The sequence below is a fragment of the Stenella coeruleoalba genome (assembly GCF_951394435.1).
Source record: "Stenella coeruleoalba genome assembly, chromosome: 1".
Classification (NCBI taxonomy): domain Eukaryota; kingdom Metazoa; phylum Chordata; class Mammalia; order Artiodactyla; family Delphinidae; genus Stenella; species Stenella coeruleoalba.
In genome coordinates, this window is record NC_137169.1 from 147662767 (window position 1) to 147690698 (window position 27932).

At 36.4% G+C, this 27932-nt stretch overlaps 1 protein-coding gene across 12 annotated transcripts in view; it reads right to left on the reverse strand.

Moving 5' to 3' along the window:
* The window catches only part of CDC42BPA (CDC42 binding protein kinase alpha), a 323830-nt gene that overhangs the window by 158339 nt on the left and 137559 nt on the right, over positions 1–27932 (reverse strand). For all 12 annotated transcript variants that reach the window (XM_079912211.1, XM_079912203.1, XM_079912202.1 and 9 more), the window contains one exon: positions 7876–7969. In XM_079912211.1, the coding sequence (XP_079768337.1) occupies positions 7876–7969 (94 nt within the window). The remainder of the gene's footprint in view (positions 1–7875; positions 7970–27932) is intronic.

Below are 27932 nucleotides of genomic sequence, written 5' to 3' on the forward strand. Positions count from 1 at the left end.
AGCTCTTACATTTAGGTTTTTGATCTATTTTGAGTTAATTTTTGTAGATGGTATAAGACAAATTAAGTTTTTTCTTTAATTAGGAATATGGTGGAGAAACTGATTGTCTCTAGACTTTACATAAAGGATAAATGCTAAAATTTTTAAGATAAACATTAAAATATTTGAAATAGAATGTATAACTTCCAAAGAAGAAAAAAAGAAATAAAAATAAATTTGACCCAGCCAATAGAAGGAAGGGAAGAAGTGGGGTGTGCGGGAGAAGCACACATGCAAACAAACAAGCAAAACCTATAGCAAATAGTACAAGACAGTATACTAGAAATAAATACAAACATATTAATAATGAAATTCATAAATGGATTAAATTCAACTATCAAAAGACAGAGTCATCACACTAGATGACAAATAAAACCAAAATGAACAAATTTTTTAAAAATCAGCAATAATCTGCTTAATGCACCTAAACATAAAGACAAAGAAAGGTTAAAAATAAAAGGATGGAAAAGATATACCAGGCATATGTTAAACAAAAGAAGGTTCAGGTAGCTGTATTAATATCAGTCAAATTAGATTCTAAGGCCAAGATGATTATTATGATTTTTAAAGATTTATTAACATAATTAGAAAATACCCTGGAAGAGCAATTCTGAATAATACGTAACTAACAACATAGCTACAAAAGAGTTGTGAAAACATTGATAAGTTCAAGGGAAAATTAATAAATTCAACATCATAATAAGGACTTTTAAATAATAAATAATAGATCAGAAAGAAATAAAACTGGTAAGAATATTAAAATTTTGAACAACGAAGTTAATAACTGTAATCTTACGGACATATATAGAAACCTGCACCCAAAAGTTAGGAAAAAATGTATTATTTTCAAACAAACATGTAACAGTTATAACAATTGGCCTGTTACAAAATTAAAAGCAATCTTGACAAATGCTAAAAAACTGATAACAAATAGATCCACTCTCCAGTAAAAGAAAACTTTCTATAAACAGCCAAATAAGTAAACATAACACTATGAATACTAAAAGGCACACGTCTAAATAATTAATGGTCCACAGAAGAGTTCTAACTAAAGCTGGAAAATATTTAGTAAAATACTCTATGTCAAAACTTATGAAGAAAAGTAAAGCACAAATAAACAACATCAGGAATGATAAAAGGGCAAAACTACACATGTAACAGAGATTTTAAAACTAGAAAGAGTGCAATCTGAACAACTTTATACCAATAAAATTGAAAACTCAGAGAAAATAGATAATTTTCATAGAAAAAAATATAACTTACCAAAACTGACTCAGGAAGAAATAGAAAACCAAAGAGACCTATAACCATTAAAAAATTTGAATCAATAGTATAAAATCTACCTGGAAAACAAACAAAATAAAACAGAAGAAAACAAAACCTCACCAAAGCAAAGGTGATTTAAAAGTGAGTTCTACCAATTATATAAAAAATAGAGGGCTTCCCTGGTGGCGCAGTGGTTGAGAGTCCACCTGCCGATGCAGGGGACACGGGTTCGTGCCCCAGTCCGGGAAGATCCCACATGCCACGGAGCGGCTAGGCCCATGAGCCATGGCCGCTGAGCCTGTGCGTCTGGAGCTTGTGCTCCGCAAGGGGAGAGGCCACAACAGTGAGAGGCCCACATACCGCAAAAAAAAAAGGAACAGATAACCCCAGTATTATATAACTGTTCTAAACCCAAAATGGGTAAGGGCAGCGGATATGGCTCCCCTGTTTATTTTATAAGGCTAAAATAACCTAAATACAAAACAAGATAGATAAGAAAAATTTGAGAAGGAAAATTATACTGCAAGCTCAGATATGATCAATGTCAGGTATGAATCTCAGGTAACAATTCAATATAGAATTTTAGCATGGTCAATCTAGCAGTTTGTTCAACTATATCAGTATAACTTGATGATAAAGTTATGTTTATATCCAAAGAATGGATGATTTAACATTGGACGATCTATGTCATTCATCGTATTAACAGACTGAAGGAAAAACACCCTGGTATTATCTCAATGGATGCAGAAAAATCACTTGATTACACAGTATTAAAAACCATAACAAACTCTTGGTAATCAGAAATAGAAATCTCCTTAATCTGATGAAGAATATATACCAAAAGATTACAGCAAACATCATACTTAATTTGAAACTACAGAAAAAACACCAATAAAGTCAGGAACAAGGCAAAGAAGCTCCCAATTACTACACCTATCTAATATTGTGTTTAAGGTCACTGACTGCATGATGAGAAAAAAATATAGCAAAATAACGGTGTAAGGACTGGAAAGGACAAAACACAAGGCTGTGTCATTATTTGCAGATTATAAGATTGTCTATATAGAAAAATATACATATACACATAGAATCTACAAATTATTTTGAACTAATAGAAAAATTTAGTGAGCTTGCTAGTTTCAAGATGAATACGCAAAAATCAACTGTGGTCCTAAAGAAGAGCAACAAGCTATTAAAATGCAAATTTTTAAAAGTTATCCATTTATAATAGCCAAAAAAAAAAAAAAAATCCATGAAGTGTCTAGGAAAAAATCTAACAAATAAAGGTAATAGGTTTACCTTTACCTGAACATTATTATAAAACTTCATTAACAGACATAAAAGAAAACCTAAAACAATGGAGATACCATATTCACAGATGGGAAGACTTCATGTTATAGAAAAAAATTTTCCCATAATTAATCTCTAAATTCAGTGCAGGTCTACAAGCTTGTATATGTGAAAGCGTGTTTGTATATGTCTGTATGTATGTATATAAACTAGTAATATAATCCTAACAATCATATGGAAAAACAAGTGGCCAAGAATAGCCAAAACAATTTTAGAGACAGAAAAGGAATGACAGCAGGACACCCTCTCACAGAAACTGACTTCTTACAAAGGTATAGTGATTAAGACGGTATAATTTTGACTCAGACGTGAGACCTAAAAAGCAAGTTGAAACTTAATTTGGAAAGTCACAAACTTTGGGAAAGGTTAAAATTGAAGCAACTGCTTCAATAATAATAAATGATGATCCACACAGAGTTATATAATCACAACATTTCAGAACACCGGAAATAAACAGAACATCCTAAAAGCTTCCAAATAAGGGGCGAAGGTTATAACAGAAGTACTGAGAATTAGGACGGCATCAGATGTCACAACAGTAAATTAGAACACAATGCAATGTCTTCTAAATTCTAAGAGAAAAATAAGTTCAAATCCATCATACCATGTCCAGTCTAGATAAATTATCAATCAAGTATGAGAGAAGAAATGAAGGCATTTTTCAGACATGCAAGATTATGAAATATTTACTTCCACTGGAACCTTTCTTAGGCAGCTACCACCAAATGAGATGAAAGACAGACATGGATCCAGGAAACAGAGGATCCATTACTAGAGAGCGACACACAAATTCCATGATGATAAGGAAAGGTATGTCTAGGATGACAGTTCTCATCAGAGAACTGGAGATAGGAGATAGGCCTATCTCCAGTAGGCCTATAGGACAGTCTAGACTAGAATGAGAGTATGCACGCCTCCAGACAAAGGAGCCACTAAGTTATTCACTGTGTCTAAGAGAGAAAGGAATTGCTCAATTTCTTAATGTGTGGTAGAGAGTCTGGGGATAAACTAGTGAGAATTATACAGAAAAACTAAGCAAAGTAAAGGGGTCACTTACTTCAGGGAGAACAAAGAGCTGTCCAAGAAAAGAAAGGTAATTAAAATAAATAATATGGCACAGCTATGAATAATATTTATATAATTATTAAAAAACTGAACAGGATTTAATGAAAGATTATGTGATAATTACAACACTGGGAAGATAAAGAGGAAGTGTAAGGGTTGGTTGAGACAGGTATAAAAGACCTGTATCCTCATCTTCCATGGTAGGAAATTAATAGATAATATCTAAAACTAAATAACAAGAGGCAGTAGCATGAATACAATAATAAAAAATACATAAGTAGAAGAAACAACGGAAGAAAGAGCTAAAAGATTTTTATGTGTCTGCTTGCAGAAAAAGACAGTTGGAGGTGGGAAAGAACCAGGACAAAGGAATGCTGTTTCTTCTCATGTCTTCCTAAAACATGTATACGTCACATAAAAAATAAAGTAGAAAGGAAAAGAAAAAAGAAGGTTCTTCATTATAATTTTCTAAATGGAGGACCAATATGCTATCATGTCCAGGAAAATTATTTGAGATCATTAATAAAAAATGAATGACTAGGAAGACATACTAGAATTTTAGGAATAAATCTGATCAGGGGCAACTCATATAGACAGAAACAGTACTCAATGCATTCTGGAATGCACAGGGACTTGGAGGACTGAACACCAGGCTCCATAGGAGGAGCCCCAACTTTAAGGGGCTTATAACATGCAGGACTGAGGAAACACTATCTCTTCCCCTGGAATTCTTTCTCAGTGTAGCTCTCTCTTTTCTGGAATTGTGGACCACAACTTTCTGATACCACAGCCTACCTGACTTTAATCTGTGTTTTCTCAACTTAGACCACCATGCTATTTCTCTCCCTCTCATGTCATACCTGGCACTATCCACTTCCCACTATATACTTCAAACACATGCAGTTACCTTAGAGCAGAATAATTACATACACCGGTCTTACATTGTTTGTGTGACTACTGTCATATCTATTACTTCTACCTATGTCACAAGCCCCATATTACAATTTTATTTTCGCTTTTAATAGTCAGATACCTTTTATATAAATTTTAAAAGAAAGATTAATATAATCTTTTTCCTTTATCCTGTAAATCTTATTTATCGTATCTGATATGCTTTATCATATAGCTAAGTATCCAAATGGTGTCATTTCCTTTGGTGTGAAGGACATTCTTTAGCATCTAGGCCTCTTTCATTTACCTGAAAATGTCTTTAATTCACCTTCATTTTTGAAGAATATTTTTGTTTGATATAGAATTCTTGATTTACAGACTTTTTTTTCTTTCTTTCAGCACTTTAAAGATATCATTCCATGACTTCTGATGAGAGTTCAGTGGTTATTTTTACCCTTTTCCCACAGTATGTAACGTGTTTTTTCTTCTGGCTGCTTTCAATTTTTTTTCTTTAAGTTTCAGCAGTTTAACTGTGATGTAGCCAGGTGTGGTTCCGTTTATTACCTTGAGATATGCTAGGAATTTTTTTTTTTTTTTTTTTTTTTTTGTGGTACGCGGGCCTCTCACTGTTGTGGCCTCTCCCGTTGCGGAGCACAGGCTCCAGACGCGCAGGCTCAGCGGCCATGGCTCACGGGCCCAGCCGCTCCGCGGCATGTGGGATCTTCCTGGACCGGGGCACGAACCCATGTCCCCTGCATCGGCAGGTGGACTCTCAACCACTGCGCCACCAGGGAAGCCCTATGCTTGGATTTTATATCTGTGTTTTTCATCACATTTGGTAAGTTTGAGCCATTAATTCTTACAAATGTTTTCTGTTACTATCACACTTTTACTAGGATTCTAACTGTATGGATATCTGAGCCTATGTTGATTTTGTTTCAATCTTTTCCTCTCTGTTCTTCAGACTGTTTAATCTCTATTAATCTGTCTTCAAATTCACTGGCTCTTTCTTCTCTCATTTCTAATCTACTCTTAACCTCCTCCTGTGAATTTTTTATTTCGATTACTATAATTTTCAAGTTCTAAAAGATCCGTTTGATTTATTTTTCTGCAGAGATTCCTCATCTGTGTAATCTTTAAGACTATTATCTTCCTTTGATTCTTTCAACATATATATGATAGTTTCATTAAGTCTCTGTCTGGCAACTCCAACGTCTGTGCTAGCCAGGTTTTTACTGACTACTTTTATTTTTCAATTCTGTATCACAATCACTTACCCTACCCTCTATTTTTGTTTGGTCTAGTGATTTTTGACTGAATGCTGGCCACTGTCAATAAAACATTGTGGACAGTATGAATTCTATTATCTTCCTCTGAAGAATATTAAATTCTCCTTTAAGCAGATAAAAAAATGCTAACTGATCTCCTTGAACATGGGCTGGCTTACACTTATACCCTTTAAAGGCAATTTATAGAAAACCTAAGATTCATCTCAACCCCTTTATTTGTAGGACCACTTTCAAACTCCGTTGATCTTATCAGGACTTGGTTTTAGGCTGTTAGATAGGCTTAGAGTAAGTCTTACATGTTACAAACATCTTAACTAGCCAATATTCCAATGCCCCCTAGTGCTGTGTCTCCTCCAGCGCTGCTTGATTTCGAGTAATCTGCTCGATTTTCAAATGGATAGCATCTACTCTTTGGTAATTCTCATATGTTCTTATACAGTTGTCCCTCCATATCTGCTGGTTCCACATTTGCAGATTCAACCAATCATGGATCAAAAATATTTTTTAAAAAATTTTCCAGAAAGTTCCCCAAAGCAAAACTTGAATCTGTCACACGCTGGCAACTATTTACATAGCATTTACATTGTATTTACAACTATTTATATAGAATTTACATTGTATTAGGTATTATAAGTAATCTAGAGATGATATAAAGTATACAGGAGGATGTGCATGGGTTATATGAAAATACTACATCATTTTATATCAGGGACTTACTTGAGCATCTGCAGATTTTACTATCCATGGCAGGGGGGGAGTCCTGGAACCTATCCCCCACAGATACCAAGGGACAACTGTACGACATATGTACAGACCAACCGTCATGAGATAGCCCCATATGGATATTTTAGGCCCTCTCTATGCACAACTCCCTCCTTTCCAATGGTAAGCCCTGCAGATTCCAGCTGCCTCAGCTAACCCAACTCTGATCTCCTCCTCCTCAGCTCTGTAAGACGGTTAAACTCTGCTTTAACTCTAGCTTTGTGCATCAGAGTCAGCAACCTGTCCCAATCCTGGGAAATGGTGAGGCATACCTCATGAATTAACTTCTCTCAGAGATAACAGTCTTGTGTTGCCTGTTGTCCACTGCCTAAAAACAGTTGTTTCAAATCCAGTTTTACAGTTATTTATAGTGAAAGAACAATTTGGTATCAATTACTCCCTCCACCAATGGCTAGAGGCAGAAGTCATATAATCCTTTGAAAAAAAGTTATCTCCTTAGGATAAATTTTCAGAAGTCAAATTGCTGGTCCAGAATAATGTGACATTTTCGTGGCTTTTGCAATGTATTATACTAAATTACTCTCCAAAAAGTTTCTGCCAATTAAAATGATATATATTTGGATGTATGCTATACAACCAGGAAATTGAGGTAAATACTACAACAATAACAACAACAATAACAAACAGGGAAAACAACTGGGGCATGTAAACTTTTAAGTAAGTGAGAGAATATAACGGAGGGGCCTAGGGTTAGCAGAACTAAAGTAAATGGTAACATAAAACTGAATCAGCCTATTGGACTTTCTGATAAAAGCATTCACTTGTTGAACACTGTCCCTCAGGAAAACCAGACAACTAGTAAAGAAAGAGAAAAGAAATGAAAGTGAAGAAGTCACATATTCGTTTTCCATGTGGGATTTATTTTCTTCACTCCTCCGGAACTGTGGAAATATCTCAAGTACAATAATAAACAGTTCAGCTAAAAAAGGAACAAACAAGAGTCTCATAAAAGGTATAGTGTATAAATCTTAAGATCATTAATATAAGCAGTTGAAAATGGTATATGACTTTTTAGACAAGCCCTATTATGAGTAAGTATGCCTAAGTGGAGGGAAGTAAAGCACAGAAAGACAAATGGATGGAAGGATGTTTGATAGATAATATAAATAGATGGCTTCTAAAACAGATAAAGAAAACAAGCAGTAAGGAAGATGTCTGTGGGTCAAACAATTTAAGGTTTATCTTTATTTACCGTTCCATCTTCCATCAGCTTCAGACATGAACCAAAATCTGCTAACCGAATATGTCCATTCATATCCATCAATATATTGTCAGGTTTGATGTCCCTGAAAAAAACAGACGCACTCAATTTTTAGTTGGGAAAAATAAACACAATCAGTTACTTGGTAAGATAACCATTTTGTCTGACAATCTCAACTTCTTTTAAAATTAATACTCTAAGAACATATATTTCTTTAGACTATTTCTTTATGGGTTCAAATCCTAGCTCTGATTCATATTAAAACTTTTTTAAACACATGCAATTTCAGTGTTCTGGAGATAAAAAGTACTGTGGTAATTTTCATTGAGGTTAAATCTTACCATTCTTCCTTTAGATTTGCACAGATTCCAATGTGGCCATGGTAGGCCTACTTTCTGCATACAGAGAAGAGCCGTAATTACTTGATACCCACAAAACATACTACCTTCTAGCCCATGAAACTGAACAGGGAAAAATATACTTCCTAGACCCTGAACATAAATGTAAATAAATACATTTTCAATTACTGCAGGTCATGACAACACAAAAAGAATTGCTTCACAAAGCTGATTCAGAAAATGATTGAAACTACTTAATAGTGATCTATATTATTATATAAAGCTATTTACAGATGTTAAGTCAAAGGCTTGTAAGATATCCAAATCTAACTAATAACAAACTAAATCATGCCAGTTTTTGTGTTTGTTTTTACATTTGAATAAAAAAAATGTTGCAAACCTTTGTGGCAGCTAACCCACTAAAAAGGCAGAGTTCAATAGTTCTGACAGACTATAGCCTTCAAAGCCTAAAATATTTCCTATCTGGCCCTTTACAGAAAAAGTTTGCCGACCCCTGTTACAGATGATAGATGACTGCTTAATACAGACAGGCAGATAGACAGACTGAAAACAGCAGCCTGCATAGGAATTGTCTTCATAGTCCTCCATATTTGAATTTATAACCTCAACTCTCAGAAATGCTATATTAAGAAAAGATTTTTCTCTTGTTCAGAAACATCAAAGAAGTACACTTTAGTGCTGGAAGGAACCTTAGAAATTACCTAGACCATTTTTAGATAAGGGGAAAACTGTATTTTATTCTTTATTTTTTTAAATATTAAACTGCATAGTCATTATACATAACTGCTACTGGTAGAATTCTCAGATTTTAAAGGAGACTAAAGGAATTACAAAGACAGGATTTATAAACATCAGTAATATTTTTGTCTATGTAAAAACCAGGAAATATTAAAACTTAATAAGAGAAATAAATTGTATTTATACACTTGTAACAATTAATAAAATGTAAAATATTTAACAAGACATTATAGATAATACTGCCACTCCCCAAGTATCTCATTACCCTTCCTGATACCACCCCCTTCCTCCACTCCCCAGAGGTTAGCAACCACAATCCTGAATTTGGTGTTTACTATATCATGCATATTTTATATTATTAGTACATTTATATGTAACCATAAGACTATATATTTTTCTGAATGTCTTTAAACTTTATAATTGATACCAAACTGTGTGTAGCCTTTTGCAACTTGGTTTTATTCTAATGTTATGTTTCTAAAATTTATCCAGGTTGATACATATTGTTCTAGTTCATTAATTTAAATGCTATATGGAATATTTTCACAGATCCAATTTATCTATCAATGCTCCTGATTATGGAATTTAGATTGTTTCCAACAATTTTAAATTGTTTTAGATTTTTATTTTGCTATTACACAAAATTCCGAAATGAATATTTTTACAAATACCTCCTTGTACCCATATGGGAACATTTCCCTAGGCTATCTAGAAGTGGAATTGCTATGATAAAAGACATGTACATCTTCAACTTTACTAGCAGGATTACTACTAAGGTTAAGACTCTTTTTTACATTATCAATGGTCATCTTAGATTCCTCTTCGGTAAAATGCCAGTTAAAATCCCGTGCCATTTTTTTATACTGTGTGTGTGCTGTTTGTTTTTGGTTAATCTTCAGGAATTTCATTTCCTCAGATTTAAGTACATGTGTTACAAATCTCTTCTCTCCGCATGTGGGCTTGTTTTTCCACGTTGTTTATAGTGTCTTTCTTACTCGTAAAAACATTGTTTAATGCTAATATAGTCTTATAATTTATAATTTGTATTTTTTGTCTTTTTTCACTTTTTTCAGCTTTACTGAGGTATAATTGACAAATAAAATTGTAATATATTTAAAGTACAACATGATGATTAATCTGATGTACATCACATTGTGAAAAGATCCCCACCACTGAGTTAACATATCCATTATCTCATCTCACATATTTACTTTTTTTTTTTTTGGTGTGAACACTTCCATTCTACTCTCTTAGCAATACAATATTATCAACTATAATAACCATGCTATACATTAGCTCCTCAGACCTTATTCATCTTATAACCTAAAGTTTGTACTCTTTGACCAACTTCTCCCTATTTCCCATACCCCCAGCTCCTGTCAACCATCATTCTACTCTCAAAATTTGCATTTTTTGTCCTAAGAAATGTCCCTTATCCTCTCCTTCCAGGGCTCATAAGGATAGTGTCCTATATTTTCTTTTAAAAGTTTTAAAGTTTTACTTTTCATTTCAAGTCTTTAATCTCCCTGGAATTAATTTTTCTGTGTAGTGTAAGATAAAGGCCACACTATATTTCTTTCTGTCCCAATACCATTTATTGAATGACATCCTTTCACTACTGATTTCTAATAGCACCTCGGTCAGAAATCAAGTGGATCTGTTTCAGGACTTCCATGCAATTTTAATCAAAAATCTTTAGAATGAAAGGGAGCCTATTAACAATGACCAGGACAATAGGCATGAACTGGAACTGTCACAGGCAAACAGAGGTATGCTCACCCATCTATACCTAGACTACTGTCTTAATTATGAGAGCTCTATAATGACCTCTCTATACCAGTAGACCATGTTTTTAAATTGCCATGGCTCTTCCAGATAAATGCTAGAATTAGCTTAATATGTTCCATAAAACCTACTGAGATTTTGATGGGAATCACAATGACTTCACAGATTAATCTGAAGAGAAATTATATCTTTGCAATATGACTTTTCCCATCCATGTATCAAGTTAATTAACATTATAGATACATATCTTAATTAATGTATATAAATACCTTATATATTAGTTATGAGTCTTCTTTTATGTCCTTCAATAATATTGAATATTTTTCCACAGAGAGCTTACACATCTTTTGCTATTGATAGTCTTGGATACCTCAGAGTTTTGTTGCTATTGTGAATAGGATTTTCTTCATAGAAGCATTCTCATTTTGCTTCCAGTTTTCATGGGAATGTTTCTCATAGTTCACCATTAAGTGTGAGCTTTGGTTTATATTTCCAGTAGAAACTCAATATTAGGAGAATTACCTTCTCCTCCCAAATTGCTAAAAGTATCAGGAGTGGATATTCAATTTTGTTGTCATTTTTGGTGTTGAGTTTATTTTCCTCTTTTAACCTATTAATATAGTGTGTTACTCTAATAGATTTTCTAATGTTGAAACTCCCTTGCATCCTGGAATAAAACCTACATGGCCATACTTTTTTTTTTAATGTGCCATCTATCACTGAATCTAAAACTCCACTCACTGGAAAGATGCACCATTATGGCATGTGCCACTAAAAGAGAGAATAAATTGACTACTATAATTTTAGAAGCCATTTATTTAAAAATTACAGAGATATTAAATTGAAAAATACGTTTGTCTTAGCACTCATAATATATACACTGCTGAATTTGATTTTTTTTTTTTCGTCACGCAGGCCTCTCACTGCTGTGGACTCTCCCACTGTGCAGCAGAGGCTCCAGACACACAGGCCCAGCGGCCATGGCCCACGGGCCCAGCCGCTCCACGGCACGTGGGATCCTCCCGGACCGGGGCACGAACCCGTGTCCCCTGCATCAGCAGGTGGACTCTCAACCACTGCGCCACCAGGGAAGCCCCTGAATTTGATATTTTAAAACTTTTATTTTTAGGGACTCCCCTGGTGGTCCAGTGGTAAAGAATCTGCCTTCCAGTGCAGGGGATGAGGGTTCGATCCCTGGTTGGGGAACTAAGATCCCACATGCCACGGGGCAAATTAGCCCACGCGCCACAACTACTGAACTTACGCACCTCAACTAGAGAGCCCGCATGTTGCAAACTACAAAGCCCACACGCTCTGAAGCACGCGCACCACAACTAGAGAGAGAAAAACCCGCATGCCACAACTAGAGAGAAGCCCACGCGCCACAACGAAAGATCCCGCATGCTGCAGTGAAGATCCCATGTGCCGCAACTAAGACCAGATGCAGCCTAAAATAATTAATTAAAAGTTATTTTTAAAACTTTTATTTTATATTCATAAGTGATATTGTGCTATGTAACATTCTCTTCTTGTACTACCCTTGTCAAATTTTGTTGTTAAGGTTTTACTATCTTCATAAAGTGAGATAAATGGCTTATCAAAATTTCAAAAGAAATTTATACAGAATTCAATTATTCCTTTCCTTTTTTTGGCCGCACCACACGGCATTCAGGATCTTAGTTCCCTGGCCAGGGATCAAACCCGTACCCTCTGCAATGGAAGCACGGATTCTTAACCACTGGACCACCAGGGAAGTTCCCAATTATTCCTTTCTTAAAAATAAAAGAGAACTCATCTATAAAGCCACGTGGGTAAAAGGCTGTTCATAGGAGCTATATTCGTAACAGTTCAAAACTGGAAAAAACTCAAATGACCATCAGCAGGTGGGTGGATAAACTGTCACATATTTACACAGTGGAAGACTACTCTAGCAATAAGGAAAGATCTGTTGATACTACATCAAATTGGATGAATCTCAAAAACTTTATGTTGATCAAAAGACATCAGACAAAAAAAAATATGACGTATGATTCCATTTATAAGAAGTTCTAGAACAGGTAAAACTAAGCTATGGTGATAGAAAGCAAAACAACTGGTGATGGAGAGATAGAAGACGTTAACTGGAAAAGAGCACAAGGAAACTTTTAGAGTGATGGAAACATTCTACATCTTGATTTGGGATTGTGGTTACACAGGTATATACATTGTCAAAAATCATCACTGCCCATTTAACACTTGTGGACTTTATCATATGTATTTCAATTTATAAAAATAAAAGGGGTGAAGACAAGAAGTACCTTTAAAACATATAAGACTGCAGTCTTGTGGAGGGAGAACTTTCCATTACAGATTCAGTTTTTTTAAACATTCTTAGTTTATTGAAATAATTTCTATTTCTTCTTGAGTAAGTTATAGCCATTTATATTTTCTAATATACATTTCATACACATTTTCAAATTTATTGGAATACAGTTGTTCACTGTATTCTATTATTATTTGTTTAATCTACGATATATAGTTATATTCCTAATATTATTTCTTTGTATCTTTTTTTTTTTTTTTTTTTTTTTGCGGTACGCGGGCCTCTCACTGCTGTGGTCTCTCCTGTTGCGGAGCACAGGCTCGGGACGCGCAGGCTCAGCGGCCATGGATCACGGGCCCAGCTGCTTCGCGACATGTGGGATCTTCCCGGACCGGGGCACGAACCCGCGTCCCCTGCATCGGTAGGCGGACTCTCAACCACTGTGCCACCAGGGAAGCCCTGTATCTTTTCTTATATCTTGATAAAAAATAACACCTAATGCTTATTTAGTACCTTCTAATTTCCATGCAGTGTTCTAAATACTTTATGTGCTTTACTTATTTAATGTTCACAACAACACTGCAAGGTAGGTACAATTATTTTCCCCCTTTAGAGATGAGGAAACTAAGCCACACAGTTAATGCTCAAGGTCACATAGTGATTGGAATCAGGATTTAAACTCAGGCAGTCTGGCTCCAGAAACCATACTCTGCTATGATCATTACTGCATATGATTCAATGTTTAATCCATTTGGAATTCTTCCTGGTACACCTTGGAAGGTATGATCCAATTTTATTTTTCCCACACACCATTCATTGAACCTCCTATTTAAGACGCAACCTTCATCAGATGTTAACACTTGTAAGTATTTGGATCTACTATAAGACTTTCAATTCAGTTCCATTAGTCTGTCTTTACACACAGTGGTAATATACTTTTAATTATTAAATACAGATATTTTAATATCTGGTAGGGCTTGTCTTCCTCACTGTATATTTATGTTAATATGCTATATATTTCTTAATAAATATATCCCTAAGTAGTCCATATTTTTAGATATCATACCTAGAGTCTTTTCTTCTACTATATCTCTTCATAATTATTGTTCCTTGCTACATTATAAATTCCACAAAGATAGGAATTTTGTTCTCTACTAGGTTCCCAGCACATGGAAAAGAGCCTGACACATAGTAGTATGCGATAAATATTTACTCAATTAATTAGACAACAAAAGCTCTTGATATCCTTCTTGAACTTTCTTGCCATTTGTAAGTAGTTTTTAGGTTAATTCTCTTTGATTTTCCAGGTATAAAATAATATAATCTATGAATATCATCTATAAATGTTACTATTCTTACACTTTTAATTTTTTTCTTTTGCCTTACTGGCTAGTATTTCTACTACAATGTAAAATAATATTGGTGACAATGAACATCTTTGTCTTGTTTTGACTTTAGTAAGTTACCTATTTAGCATGATGCTGACTTTTGAGGTATAAGATACAGGCACATACAGCACGTTGAGGAAGCATCTACCTATTCTTATTTTATTAAAAAAAGTATTTACTAAATTCAACAACTCTTCTTGATTAAAAAAAACAAAAAATAATTCTAAAATGCATATATTATATGTCTAAAATTTATAAATCAAGAAATAATAGGCTTAGATATCAGGACATTAGAGATATGGGGTTAAAAAGCAACAACAAGAAAAACAGCATAAAGAAGTTGAATGTGGCTGCCACTGGGGCAGCGGGCAGAAGAGGTATTACAGAGGGACTAATTTCAATATAATCTTTTTGATACTACTTGAGTTTTATTTTAACTATATGCAGTATTATTTGATTTAAATTAATTAAAAACCAAAATACAGGGGACTTCCCTGGTGGTCCAGTGGTTAAGACTGCACCTTCCAATGCATGGGGTGTGGGTTCGATCCCTGGCCGGGTAGCTAAGATCCCATGTGCCTCGCAGCCAAAAAACCAAAACATAAAACAGAAGCAATATTGTAACAAATTCAATAAAGACTTTAAAAGAAAAGGTCCACCTCAAAAAAAACTTTAAAAAACCCCAAAATACATGTATATAATATCTGAGTCATTTAATTCAAGAATATGAAAATGTTTTGACTAAGCCACTATGATCATCTGCAGTCAGCAATATTTTTCAGTGAAAACAACTAACGGGTATCAAGATCATAGATAGATATGATAATGTTATAAAGATAGTACAAATTGGTCTCTGCTTGTCCAACAGGGAATACAATTACACATTTCATGTAATACGTTGCCTAATGATTCATTCCACATACCTAGTGTATTCCATGGCTGAAAAAGAAGTCTCTCTGTTCCTAAAATGATATCTATTTGATTTGATGGAAACTCTCCTAATCTTCTGAATTAATAAAACCTCAGGAGTATATGAACTATGAACTATTCCCTAATCACCTGTTAGGTTTAAAAATATGTTTTATTTTTTTTGGTCGGGGGGAGACAAAGTATAATGCAGATATGAGGTAGAACTTAAAGAATTCATAAGAAAGAAACAATGACTTTTCTATCTAGCTGATATTAAGTATGACCTACATTACCCGGCATAAGGAAGGCCTAAAACGTATGTAAGCCCACACACTTAACCACCTCAAACAAAGGAAAACATGTCCCTTCCTCCTTTTTCAACCAAAGACTACAGATTGATCTTCTGTGGTTTCCTTTCTCCTTTAAGATTGTCTACCATTTTCATCTAAATCTAATCTAAAAATGTCTGGGAGAAAGTATACAAAATATGATCTGAATTGGGCCTAACATATACAGAAATAGGCCTGGTTCTTTTTGCACTTTAGGTTTTTGAAGTGTAGGCGAAGCGAAACAGAAGCTGCAGATTCAAATCCCCACAAATGTCAGGGGAGGTGTGGATACATCTGCTGACCAATATCCGTCACATGAGTCACAAATGCTCTTAACTACTTCATAAGAATGTTCTCACTGGAGTAGAGGAATAGAAAGAGATCCCAAGTGTAAAATGATAGAAAGATGGTTACACTTACATAACTGACAGGACCCTCAAACCCAAGAGGTTCTTTTCTCTCATCTAGAAGAGCCAGGATCAAAGAAAAGCAGGTGAACACCTATCTATTCTCTCTACAAATAATTTGATAATTGAATCATGATTTTGGCATCTTGAAGGCTACGTACAGAAGAAAAGGTTTAACAATCTGTAAGTAACAAAACTCTTTCAAGTAAAGTCATAGTTATAAAGTTATCTATCATTATTATATAGGCCCAAGAAAATGCAAGTCTTTATTCTTACATTACCACTGAAATGTATCATCAAATTTTAAAAGAAATTTGAGTGCTTAAAAGAAGTTCTTAAAAATTTTTTTGGCTTTCCCATTCCCATTCATATGCAGAAAATATTCTCTTTAAGATGACAAATAACCTTTTAATTGCCAAATCCAGCAGAACCTTTTCAGTTTGAATCCTATAATGATTTCTCTGTGACATCTGACAATGCTGATTATTCTCCCAACTCCACCATTTTCTCCTCTATTTTCTCAACTAAGACCAATTCTTCTCAGTCTTCTTTCCTGATTCCTCTTTTTCCAAAGTCATATTTCCCATTCCCCTAATGCTGTCCTTCCCTAAGACTCAGTTCTCAGCTGCTTTCAAGTTACAGAGAGCCTCTTCCCCAAAAGGCTTGTCCTTCTTGGGCAACCTATATCCACTGAATAATTTACAGGGAACTATAAAGACTCAGCCAACTTAACTAAATGAGTAACAATTCTGATGGGCTATAGACTTTCCAGAACTCCTAGTGGGACTGGCTGAGGCTTTGGCCTGCAGTGCAAACTGACTTCTCCCTCTGCCTAACCCTGCTTCCTCCAGCTCCCCTCCCAAAGGTGTTAATCCTTAGTACATCTTGCATTATACATACATTCCGTCTCAGTCCCTGTTTCTGGAAAATACAATGTGTTGCATGGCAATGGATAAATGGAACAATGGGCTGGCAAATTCCATTTTCTGACGTAAGAAGCGAAATAACATCTGGTATTCTGAACCACTCTGAGTCAGTGACATCTTGCAAATAAGGTGGCAGCCAGCCAACCAGATACCAAGTATTGTCAATAAAGGAAGTGAAAGGGAAATTCAGGCAAAACATTAGTTCCAACCTTGACAATCCATGAAAACTAAGAAAGAGACAGAAATGTTTAGAAGAGATAAAAATCTCTACATTATCACTGTAAAAAAGTATTATTCAAGTTTCTTCCTAATTTGAATATGAATTGTACCACTTATCATGAATTAAAGTTTCTGTAATCTGCAGTTTTCCTTGTCCCCAAGGAAAAGCATTATTCTACTTAAAAGGAACATCTGACTTAAAACATTTGACTTAAAAGGAACAACATTATTTAAAACTCTAAGTCAAAATTAATATTTATAATGATACATATTTTTATTTGTAACATTAAGAATAAAAAAGCATCCCAAAACAATGACCACACTGAAAGGGCAATATTCTATAGGTCATTTTTACTTTAATACTTCAGTAGAATATCAGTACCAGAGCATGATTATTATAATTATTATTCCTATAATAGTAAAATGTGGATATAATAACATTAGTTAACCTTCAAAGCAGTAGTTTTCAACTCTGGCTAGACAACAAAATCAACTATAGGGGTTATTTAACTATATGTACCTCAGCCCCAGTCCAGACACCACAAATCAGAATACCGCATAGGGATTGGTTACTGAGAATACTAATTTAGGACACGTATCTCTCCTTCCATCAAGCTCAGGTCAATGCCTCCGATTTGGTTCCTTTTCATCATTTACACAGGTTGGGGGAGTAGGCTCTCACAATGGAATGCTTTTATTTTCTGGTCTTCCTACTCCTCCTCTTTATATACCCATACAGAAGAAAATCAGCATATGGTATTATAATATTACAACTAAAATGTTTATTGAAAGTGTATATTAGGGCTCCCCTGGTGGCGCAGTGTTGAGTCCGCCTGCCGATGCAGGGGACACGGGTTCATGCCCCGGTCTGGAAAGATCCCATAGGCCGCGGAGCGGCTGGGGGAGAGGCCGCGACAGTGAGAGGCCCGCGTACCGCCCAAAAAAAAAGTGTATCTTAATTTTGTCAAATACATATTATATCAGTAATAAAGAAAAGAAAACCCACACTGGTAAAATTATGTCACAAACTGCCTTTCTGTTAGTCATACATTTGAATTTTTAATAGGAACATTAATTTGAAGTTCATCTTACAATTTAAAAAAGTTATTCATAACATTCTGTCAATAAACTTTTCTCAAACTTCTTTCCCAACAGTGGCTGCCCAAATCCTGATCTTTTACATATCCTTCAAAAAACCATCTAGATACAATCCACAAGAGGAAACAAGTAAAACTGACAACCCACACCTACAGTGTAGCTCAAAGAAAGTCTACCACAAAATTAAAACCATTTCTAATTATAGAAATAAATATTCAAATCCAGCAGATCAAACTCTAGAGTGCATGTGGAAAGGAAGACCTGGGAAAGAGACTATGGGAAAAAGAAGAAAAGAGCAGGGAGTCCAGGGATGATAAAATGTAGACTAAACTACTACCCACTGTCACTGAAAGAAGAAGCCCTATTACGAGTGGGGTAAGATGTAACAATGGGGGAAACTGGGTAAAGGGTACATGAGATCTTTTTGTACTGTCTGCAATTTCCTGTGAATTTAAAATGAGTTCAAAATAAAAAGTTTCTTTTTTTTAAAGCCCGCCCCAAAAAATTACCTTGAGAAAATTTATGGGCTTATTATCTTATGTTTCTCATTGTCTTGTTATACATTAACATAATCTCTTTAACACATATTTATATTTACTTAATATATCACTAAAGAGAAAAACCTTCTAAAACTGTGTACCAGTCAATAGTATCTGATTTTCATCAGTGGACCGCCTATGATCTTGTCCTTGTCAGCCCAGTCGTTTCTCACATTCCCTTTTGCCCATCTTTGCCTCCGCTCCTCTGGATAAATCCCAGCTGGCCTAAATTGCAAGAATAATTGCCTTCTCTTCTGAGAACCACCTTTGACACTACAGGCACACCTCAGAAATACTGCAGGCTAGGTTCCGGACCACTTCAATAAAGCTGATATCACAATAAAGGAAGTCACATGAATTTTTCTGGTTTCCCAGTGCATATAAAAGTCTGGTGAGTGCGCAATAGCATTACATCTAAAAAAAACAATGTACACACTTGAATTTAAAAATGCTTTACTACTTAAAAATGCTAACCATTATCTTACAATGCAAGGTTGCCATAACCTTCAATTTGTAAAGAGCTCAGTATCTGTGATGTGTAATAAAGCAAAGCACAATAAAACAAGGTGTCGATCCCTATATTCCCTCCACCAGACCTATCTTGCTAAAACTCTATGAAAACTGCCTTTCTTTCCTAAGGTAATGTCTAAGTCAGCTTGGGCTACCACGACAAATACCATAAACTGGGTGGCTTAAACAACAGAAATTTATTTTCTCACAGTGCTAGAGGCTGGGAAGTCCAAGATCAAGGTCCAGCAGGGTTTGGCTTGTAGTTTTCACATGGCCTTTCCTTGGTGTGTTCACAGAGAGAGAGAGAGAGGGAGAGGGAGAAGGAGAGAGGGAGGGAGGGGGAGAGGGGGAGGGGGGGGGAGAGAGAGAGAGAGAAAGAGAGAGAGAGAGAGAGGGAGGGAGGGAGAGAGGGAGGGAGGGAGGGAGAGAGAGCCAGTGCTCTCTGCTATCTCCTTTTATATGGGCACTAATAATCCCATCATGAGGACCCTATCATAATGACATCATCTAACCTAATTACTTCCTAAAGGCACACTGGGGATTAAGAGCTTCAACATATGAACTGGGGGGTGGGGGGAAGACACATATCCTCATTCCATAGCAAGTAGAATATTCCTTGAAACTTCCTCATGTACTAGCACTCTGAATAAAGGCTTACGTATGCTTAGCACTTATCTGATTTTCTTCTACAGTTTCTATTAATTAATTAATCAACTAACAATTGAATACTATGTACCACAGATTGTACTTGGTGCTAGGGTTATCAAATATATATCTGAGATTAACCAAGGCATTTCTACTGCTAAAATTAAATAATGAGAAATAGGGGGAAAATAGTTAATGGGTAAAACTTATCTATTTTAAAATACCATATAATTATATAAGAAATGCTAATGAATAATCATGAATAGCTTAATAGATTTTTCTTTTCAATAAATATATGACTTGATACTGTGATTTTTATATTATATATACACAATACAGTCATATTCATTGATCACAGTGGTTCCTTCAACATTTCATGGTGTCCCACAAAGTTCATTTAACACCTATCAGAACTGCATTGGTTTTAGATACCATGAAGCAGAAGTGAGACCATGTGAACCAAAACCCAGCATGTTCTGTTTCATAATGAAATCAGCCACCAACTTGCAAGAAAATGATTAGACATACTTTGGATTCTTCTGAAGGTTCTTCAAATCATTCTCAAACTGACGGTACTACCATAACAATATGAAATTACTTTAAAATGTATTTATATACTGTTATGTTATGTAGGCACTTCTGTCTTCATTGGAATCTATCTGTTTCAAAATTTATACTTATTCCCTTGACTTTTTTGATAAATACAATACCATATTGTAAAAGTTAACACATCTCTTGAAACAAGTAATTAAAGCACATAATCATTAATGAGTCACAGACTTTTCTGGATCAGCAAGTAAAACAACTAGCTGCCACATACTAAAGAGATACTCAAAATGAAAAGAATAAAGACAAGATGAAAGAAATTCACAGGAATATGGCTACTAAAGCCTGGTATACTTGTATTTTACGTGCAAAGTAAATTTCAAGGCGAAAAAGAAAAGCACCCTTAGTGATGAGAAGGACCTCTAAATCACGACTAAAAGAAAATTATTTCACCAGTAATATATAACAAGTAAATTTGTAATACTTCACTTCCCTAAGGAAAAAGGAAGTGAGGAAGGACGCCGTTATGACTATATAGCTCTTCCCTTCTCGCCTCACCTCCCTACCAGATGCAGAGTCCCAGAACCAGGGCTCCAACTGTAGGTGCCAGAAGCAAGGATAATTCCCAAGAATAATTTCTAGCCTTTGAAGCTTAATGTCAGTACTCCTAAGGGCCTGATAGGGTGAGTCATGCCATCAATCCATCTAGTAAAACCAAGGCTGGCAGGGAATACTGCTGGATTGCGTGGTGGTTGAGATAGCCCACCATTTCTGTATCTACACAACCCTACACTGCATCAATGCACTGGGACGGAGGCACTTGCTAGACTAGTAGTGCTGCTGTCAATTTGGACCAGCACAGTGGTCAAACCTGACACTCTTTCCAAAGGACCAAAAGTTTGGGCAAAACTAAGTGACAGAGAGAAGGAAAAGTAACAGCTAAGGATAAAAGAATGAATAAATGGGTTATGCAATAAGGGAAATCCAGTATTATTATATTGATGCTCTGTGAGAGGCTCAGAGCAAGATATGATATTGTCTTGGGAGATTGGGATTGACAATATATACACTAATATGTATAAAACGGATAACTAATAAGAACCTGCTGTATAAAAAAATAAATAAAACAAAATTCAGAACAGATATGATATTGTCTCTTAGCTCAACTACACCAAATACCAGAATGCGTGAAGACATATGCTACTGAAACAACTTCCTGCTTTTGGAACCTGGCATGGTCAAAGGGAATTCTGCGAACCTGAGTGGCATCACTCTGGGAGACAATTTAGTCATATGAAATGATGATGGACTAGATGGTTGATGAGTCGGTGGGACACTGGTAATATGCCAGCATCTTTTTTTTTTTAATTTTATTTATTTATTTATTTATTTTTGGCTGTGTCGGGTCTTTGTTTCTGTGCGAGGGCTTTCTCTAGTTGTGGCAAGCGGGGGCCACTATTCATCGCGGTGCGCGGGCCTCTCACTGTCACGGCCTCTCTCATTGTGGAGCGCAAGCTCCAGACGCGCAGGCTCAGTAGTTGGGGCTCACGGGCCTAGTTGCTCTGCGGCATGTGGGATCTTCCCAGACCAGGGCTCGAACCCGTGTCCCCTGCATTGACAGGCGGATTCTCAACCACTGCGCCACCAGGGAAGCCCATGCCAGCATCTTTTGACTCACCATACTGCCATATGGTGTTAACACTGGCCTTGCTGATAAGATTCAACCACATTATGTAAACAGGCCTTTTGATAAGACTGATATTAATAATTAAATGTATTGGGAGATTTAAAGCCTCCTCAGGATTTAAGAAAATACTCAGCCGGAGGAAGAACTAGATTTCGTTAACCATCAGCTAGCTTCTATGCTAAACAGTTCTGCACAAGTTTATCATATGGTACAAATAACAATAGATCAAAGGGGAAAAACAAGTAATTAAAATAGTAGTACAAAAATATGAGAATGTATGTAATGGCCTTATAAGATGAATTAGTGGTTTCTTTAAATTTATCCCTACCCAACACTGGGCTCCTCCAAATGACAGACATACTCACTATGACACTATTGCTGTGTCCATCATATAAATGCTACGCTAAATTTAATACCCCCCAAAAATTATCATTTTGTTGTAAGAGAGCCTTGGCTGAAGGCCAGGAAGTGGCCTGTACAGTGAGGAACTAATCTTACCCAATGAGAGGTCTGGCCTTTGCTGCAGCTACTGGGAGGTGATCTCTAGGTTCTTGGAATATCATGCCTAACAGGAGTATCTTTGTCTGGGGCCTTCAGACACCAAACAGATTAAGAATGTAATTTATGATGGATATAATTTATTTGGGCCATGTAGTATCAGTTTTATCTGACATATTCCATAGCAAGGGATGGAAACTAAAGGGATCATCCCAACCTCAGGGAAGGGCTGGAGACTAAAGATCAGTCCTGCAGGCAGTATGTGACTGAGCAACCCCCAAAACTCTGGAAACCAAATGCTCAGGTGAGTTTCCTCGGTTGGCAATACTCCATTCGTACTGTCTCATGGATGCCGGGAAAGTAATGCTGCCCTAATTTCACAAGGAGAACAGGAGAGAAGCTCTGGGTTTCGTACTTCTCCTGAAATCTGCCTTGGGCACATCTTCTCTCAGCTGATTTTAATCTGTACCCTTTCCATGTAATAAACTGTAACTGTAAGTAGAACAGCTTTCAGTGAGTCCTGCTGAGTCCTTCTCACAAATTATTAAAACTAAAAGTGGTTTTGGGGACACCCCGAACCTGGAATTGGTGCCAGAAGTAAGGGTAGTCTTTTGAGACTGTTCCTTTTAACTGTGAAGTTGGCCCAAATTCCTTGCAGTTACTGAAATGCCAAATGCACTGTAATATGATGACTATCTTTATATAAAATGATCCCTGTAATGGCGCACATCCCAACTTCACCTACAACTCTAGTTTGACAATTTCTAACTATAAAATTATCTATTCTTTAGTAATTTCAAGATATTATACAAATACCTCCTCCATTAGCAGCATCAAAAATTCTAGTTTTCAAATGAGACTCAGGACTGTGGGGGACTGAAAGGAGTTTTATCTTAGTGTCAGGCTTCAAAGTTTTTCTATCTCATTGTAAAAGTGTAATGATTTTACATATACCAAGAGAATAACAGACAAATCATACCACAAATCCAAGCTTAAAGAGACGAAATCCGCCTGAAGCCCTTGTGGAGGCTGAGCGCATACCTATCCTTCATAAAATCTTATGGGATAAGGGATAAAAAACTCTTTAGAATTGAATTCTGTGTTATTTCCCTCAACAACTTCTATTAAAATAGGTTTGATCCATTTCCTGTAATGCATCAGTACACTCTACCCAAGAGTTAGCCATATTATATAAAACAGTACTAACATTAAGTAGATGAGGTTAATAAAAACTGTAATTATAAATCCCGAATATTGAATAAATTCCATGGGGAAAAAGTACGAGTTATGAGGAAATCCATGAATAACAAGTGAATTATTTTTTGCCTTTTATTTTTGGACTAGGGTAAGGAGAGAATACTTCAAAAAAAATACTTTCCATCCTAAGAATTTATTTAAGCCAGTACTTAATGTTTAAAACAAACACAGCAAAGCACACATACTCCATTATATACTCCAAAACCGACCTAATTTGCCTTCAGAGACAGATTCTATCCAACAAAAAGTTAGTGTGCCTGAGACCTTAGGATCCTCGTCTGATCTGAAATGGCGAGCATTTTTATATGAATAAGCTATACCAAGCAAAACAAGTAAAGGTAAGCATGAAAAATATGAAAACATAATGACAACTGCTGCTCATTAGTTATTTTTTCCTGGTTTAGGTTCTTTACTTTTAATTGCAAGTTCTATCTCATGTTTCTTTACTTGTACCTATATTTTGCCAGTGTTTTATTGTATGAATTTTAAACTACCTAAATCCATTATGGAATGAGGTGAGAAAGAAAGGAATAAATTAAATGACTAGATACATAACTACACTATGAGGAAATACAATCCAGTGGGCGCTACACAATAACTGATGTAACTCTTTTTTAAGCCTATGTGTAGTCTAAATACTAGATGCAACAGTAACTCTTCCTAAAATATGACTTGACAATGGGAATGCTATGTTGCAGCAACCTATTAACCCGTAACCCAGTAAGAAGACCTTGAAAAAAACACAAGGTTCTAGAGGAAGAAAACCTCCAGAGATACATAATAAAATATATCCACTGAATACATTAGACGAAAACATCAGTCTCTGCCTCCAGAAGCTTAAAAACTAGTGGAAAATATGAGGCAAATATAAAAATAAATAAGTAATTTGATAATGTACACTATCCTATACCTTAACGAAGCATGTAACAAATTACAAAGTGATCATTCATTACACATATTCTGTATATTAGTTCTTGCATATATATATTTGTTTACATTAGTTCATCTGTACCATCCTTAGGAATGTGATGTGCCTTGAGCGGGTCCATATCCCATAATTGGGTTGAGTATAGTGGACCCTTTAGATATGAAAACTCATGTCTTTTAGCTCTATAGATGCTTTCAAGACTACTTCATTATCCTTCCTATTAATTGATTATAAGGTGCTAAGTGTGATTTTCTTTGAATTTATATTGTTTTGGTGCTGCAATTGTTGATTCTATAAATTCACATATTTCTCCAAAGTTGAGAAGTTTAGGGCTGTTCCTAAACTTCTGTTCCCTCCCTGCTCTCTTTCTGGGACTCCAATTATATATATGATAGATCTTTTTATTCACCTTTATTTTTTCAATCTTTTCATCTCTGTTCTTCATAGGATACTTCTGCTGATCTATATTCAATTTCACTGACTTTTTCCTATAAACCTTTTGATACTGAAACCACTCAGTGAATTTTTATTAGAGATATTGTATTTTTCTGCTCTGAAATTCCCATTGGTTTTTTTATATTATCTATTTCATTGCAGAGATTTTCCATTATTCATTCATTTCAAATGTGTTTTCCTTTACTTTGTAGAGTATATTTAAAATAAGTCCTTATTTAAAGGTTTTGTCTGATAATTCTTAGTCCTAATGACTCTTCAGGTGGATAAATCAACTATTTTTTCTCTTGAGACTGAATCATAACTTCCTGATAGATTGAGTAATTTGGGGTTGTATCGTGTGCACTGTGATGTTGTCATGTATACTCTGCGTTCTATCAAAAATCTCTGGAAAATGTTAGCATTTTAGTTTTAACAGACAGTCAACGTGGTTGAGACAACACAACTGAACCTCAAAAATACTAAGCTAAGTGAAATAAGGCAGTCAAACAGACATGTTATATGATTTCATTTACATTAAATGTCCAGAACAGGCAAATCTATACAGATAGAAAGTAGATTAATGGTTGCTTAGGGCTGGGGAAATAGGGGAATAGGGAGGTGAGAACTTAAAGGTATGGGGGTTCTTTTTTTTTTTTTAAAGAATTTATTTATTTATTTACTTATTTATTTATTTTTTGACTGTGTTGGGTCTTCATTGCTGCACACAGGCTTTCTCGAGTTGCGGCGAGCAGGGGTTACTCTTCGTTGCAGTGAGCAGGCTTCTCATTGCTGTGGCTTCTGTTGTTGCAGAGCATGGGCTCTAGGCATGTGGGCTTCAGTAGTTGTGGCTCGCGGGCTCTAGAGCGCAGGCTCAGTAGTTGTGGTGCACAGGCTTAGTTGCTCCACGGCATGTGGGATCTTCCCGGATCAGGGCTCAAACCGGTGTCCCCTGCATTGGCAGGTGGATTCTTAACCACTGTGCCACCAGGGAAGCCCCTGGGGTTTCTTTTTGAAGTGATGAAAATGGTTTTGGGCTGAGGTGGACAGAGTTCCCAAGATGGTGGAGTAGGAAGACCCTGAGCACACCTCCTCTCATGGGCATACCAAAATTACAACTATTTATAGAACAACTATTGATGCAAAACTGGAACCTACCAGAAAAGATCACTACAACTAAAGATTTAAAGAAGGAACCACAATGAGTCGGGTAGGAGAGGCAGAGTCATGGTATAGCAAAGACCCGTATCTCAGGGTGGCTGGCACACAAACGGGAGGGTAATTACAATTGCAGAGGTTCTCCCCAAGGAGTGAGGGGTCTGAGCCCCTCATTGGGCTCCTGAGCCCAGGAGTCCCATATTGGGAAGAGGAGCCCCCAGAATGTTTAGCCTTGAAGGCCAATGGGGCTTACTTTTGGGAGACCAGAGGGCTGTGGGAAATACAGATTCTATTCTTAAAGGGCACACACAAAATCTCACATTCTCCAGGACCCAGGCAGAAGCGGTAATCTGAAAGGAGCCTGGGTCAGACCTACCTGCTGATCTTGGAGAGTCTCCTGGAGAGGCAGGAAGTGACTGAAACTTCACTCTGGGGACTTAGATACTGGCAGCAGCCAATCTGGGGAGCTCCATTCTACCACGTGGACACTAGTGCTGGCAAGCACCATTTTGGAATCCTCCCTCTAGCTTATTAGCCCCAGGATCCAGTCCTACTCACTAGCAGGCTGACACAAGCTTTGGGACACCCTGTACCCCACAGCCAGCTGTGTCAGGAGCCAGCCCCATCCACAGTAGTCTGACACCAGCTCTGGGACCTCTAGCCCTGCTGCCAGACCCCAGGACCCAGCTCTGCCCACCAGTGGGCCAGCATTAACCCCAGGACCTGGCTCCACCTACCAGTGGGTGAGCAACAGCTCTGGAATTGCCTAGACCCAGACCCCACCCAACGAGCCAGCACTAGCCCTGGGGCCCTCTGGAGTTCTACAACCAGCTGCCTTGTGACATGGCCCGACCAACCATGCCTACAAGACCATCCACAGTATTCAGCCCACCACAACAGAAGGATCCACACAGCCCACACAGGGGTACCCCTACAGCATATAGCTCTGGTGACCAAAGTGGAGTCACATAGGACATCTCCTACAGAAGGCCACTTCTCCAAGGTTGGAAAATATAACTAACCTCCCAGATACATAGAAACAAAGACAGCAAATTAGGCAAATTGAGGTGACAGAGAAACATGTTACAAATGAAGAAACAAGATAAAACGCCGGAAGAATTAAGAAAAGTGTAGACAGGCAACCTACCCGAGAAAGAGTTCAAGCATGAACTCTTTATCTCAACAAACAAAATGAACTCTTTATTCCCAACAAACAAAAGTCCAGGACCAGATGTCTTCACATGTGAATTCTACCAAACATTTAAAGAAGAGTTAACACCTGCACTTCTCAAACTACTCCAAAACACTGAAGAGGAAGGAACACTTCAGCTACATCCTACAGGTCCAGCATCACGCTGATACTAAAACCAGACAACAATATCACAAAA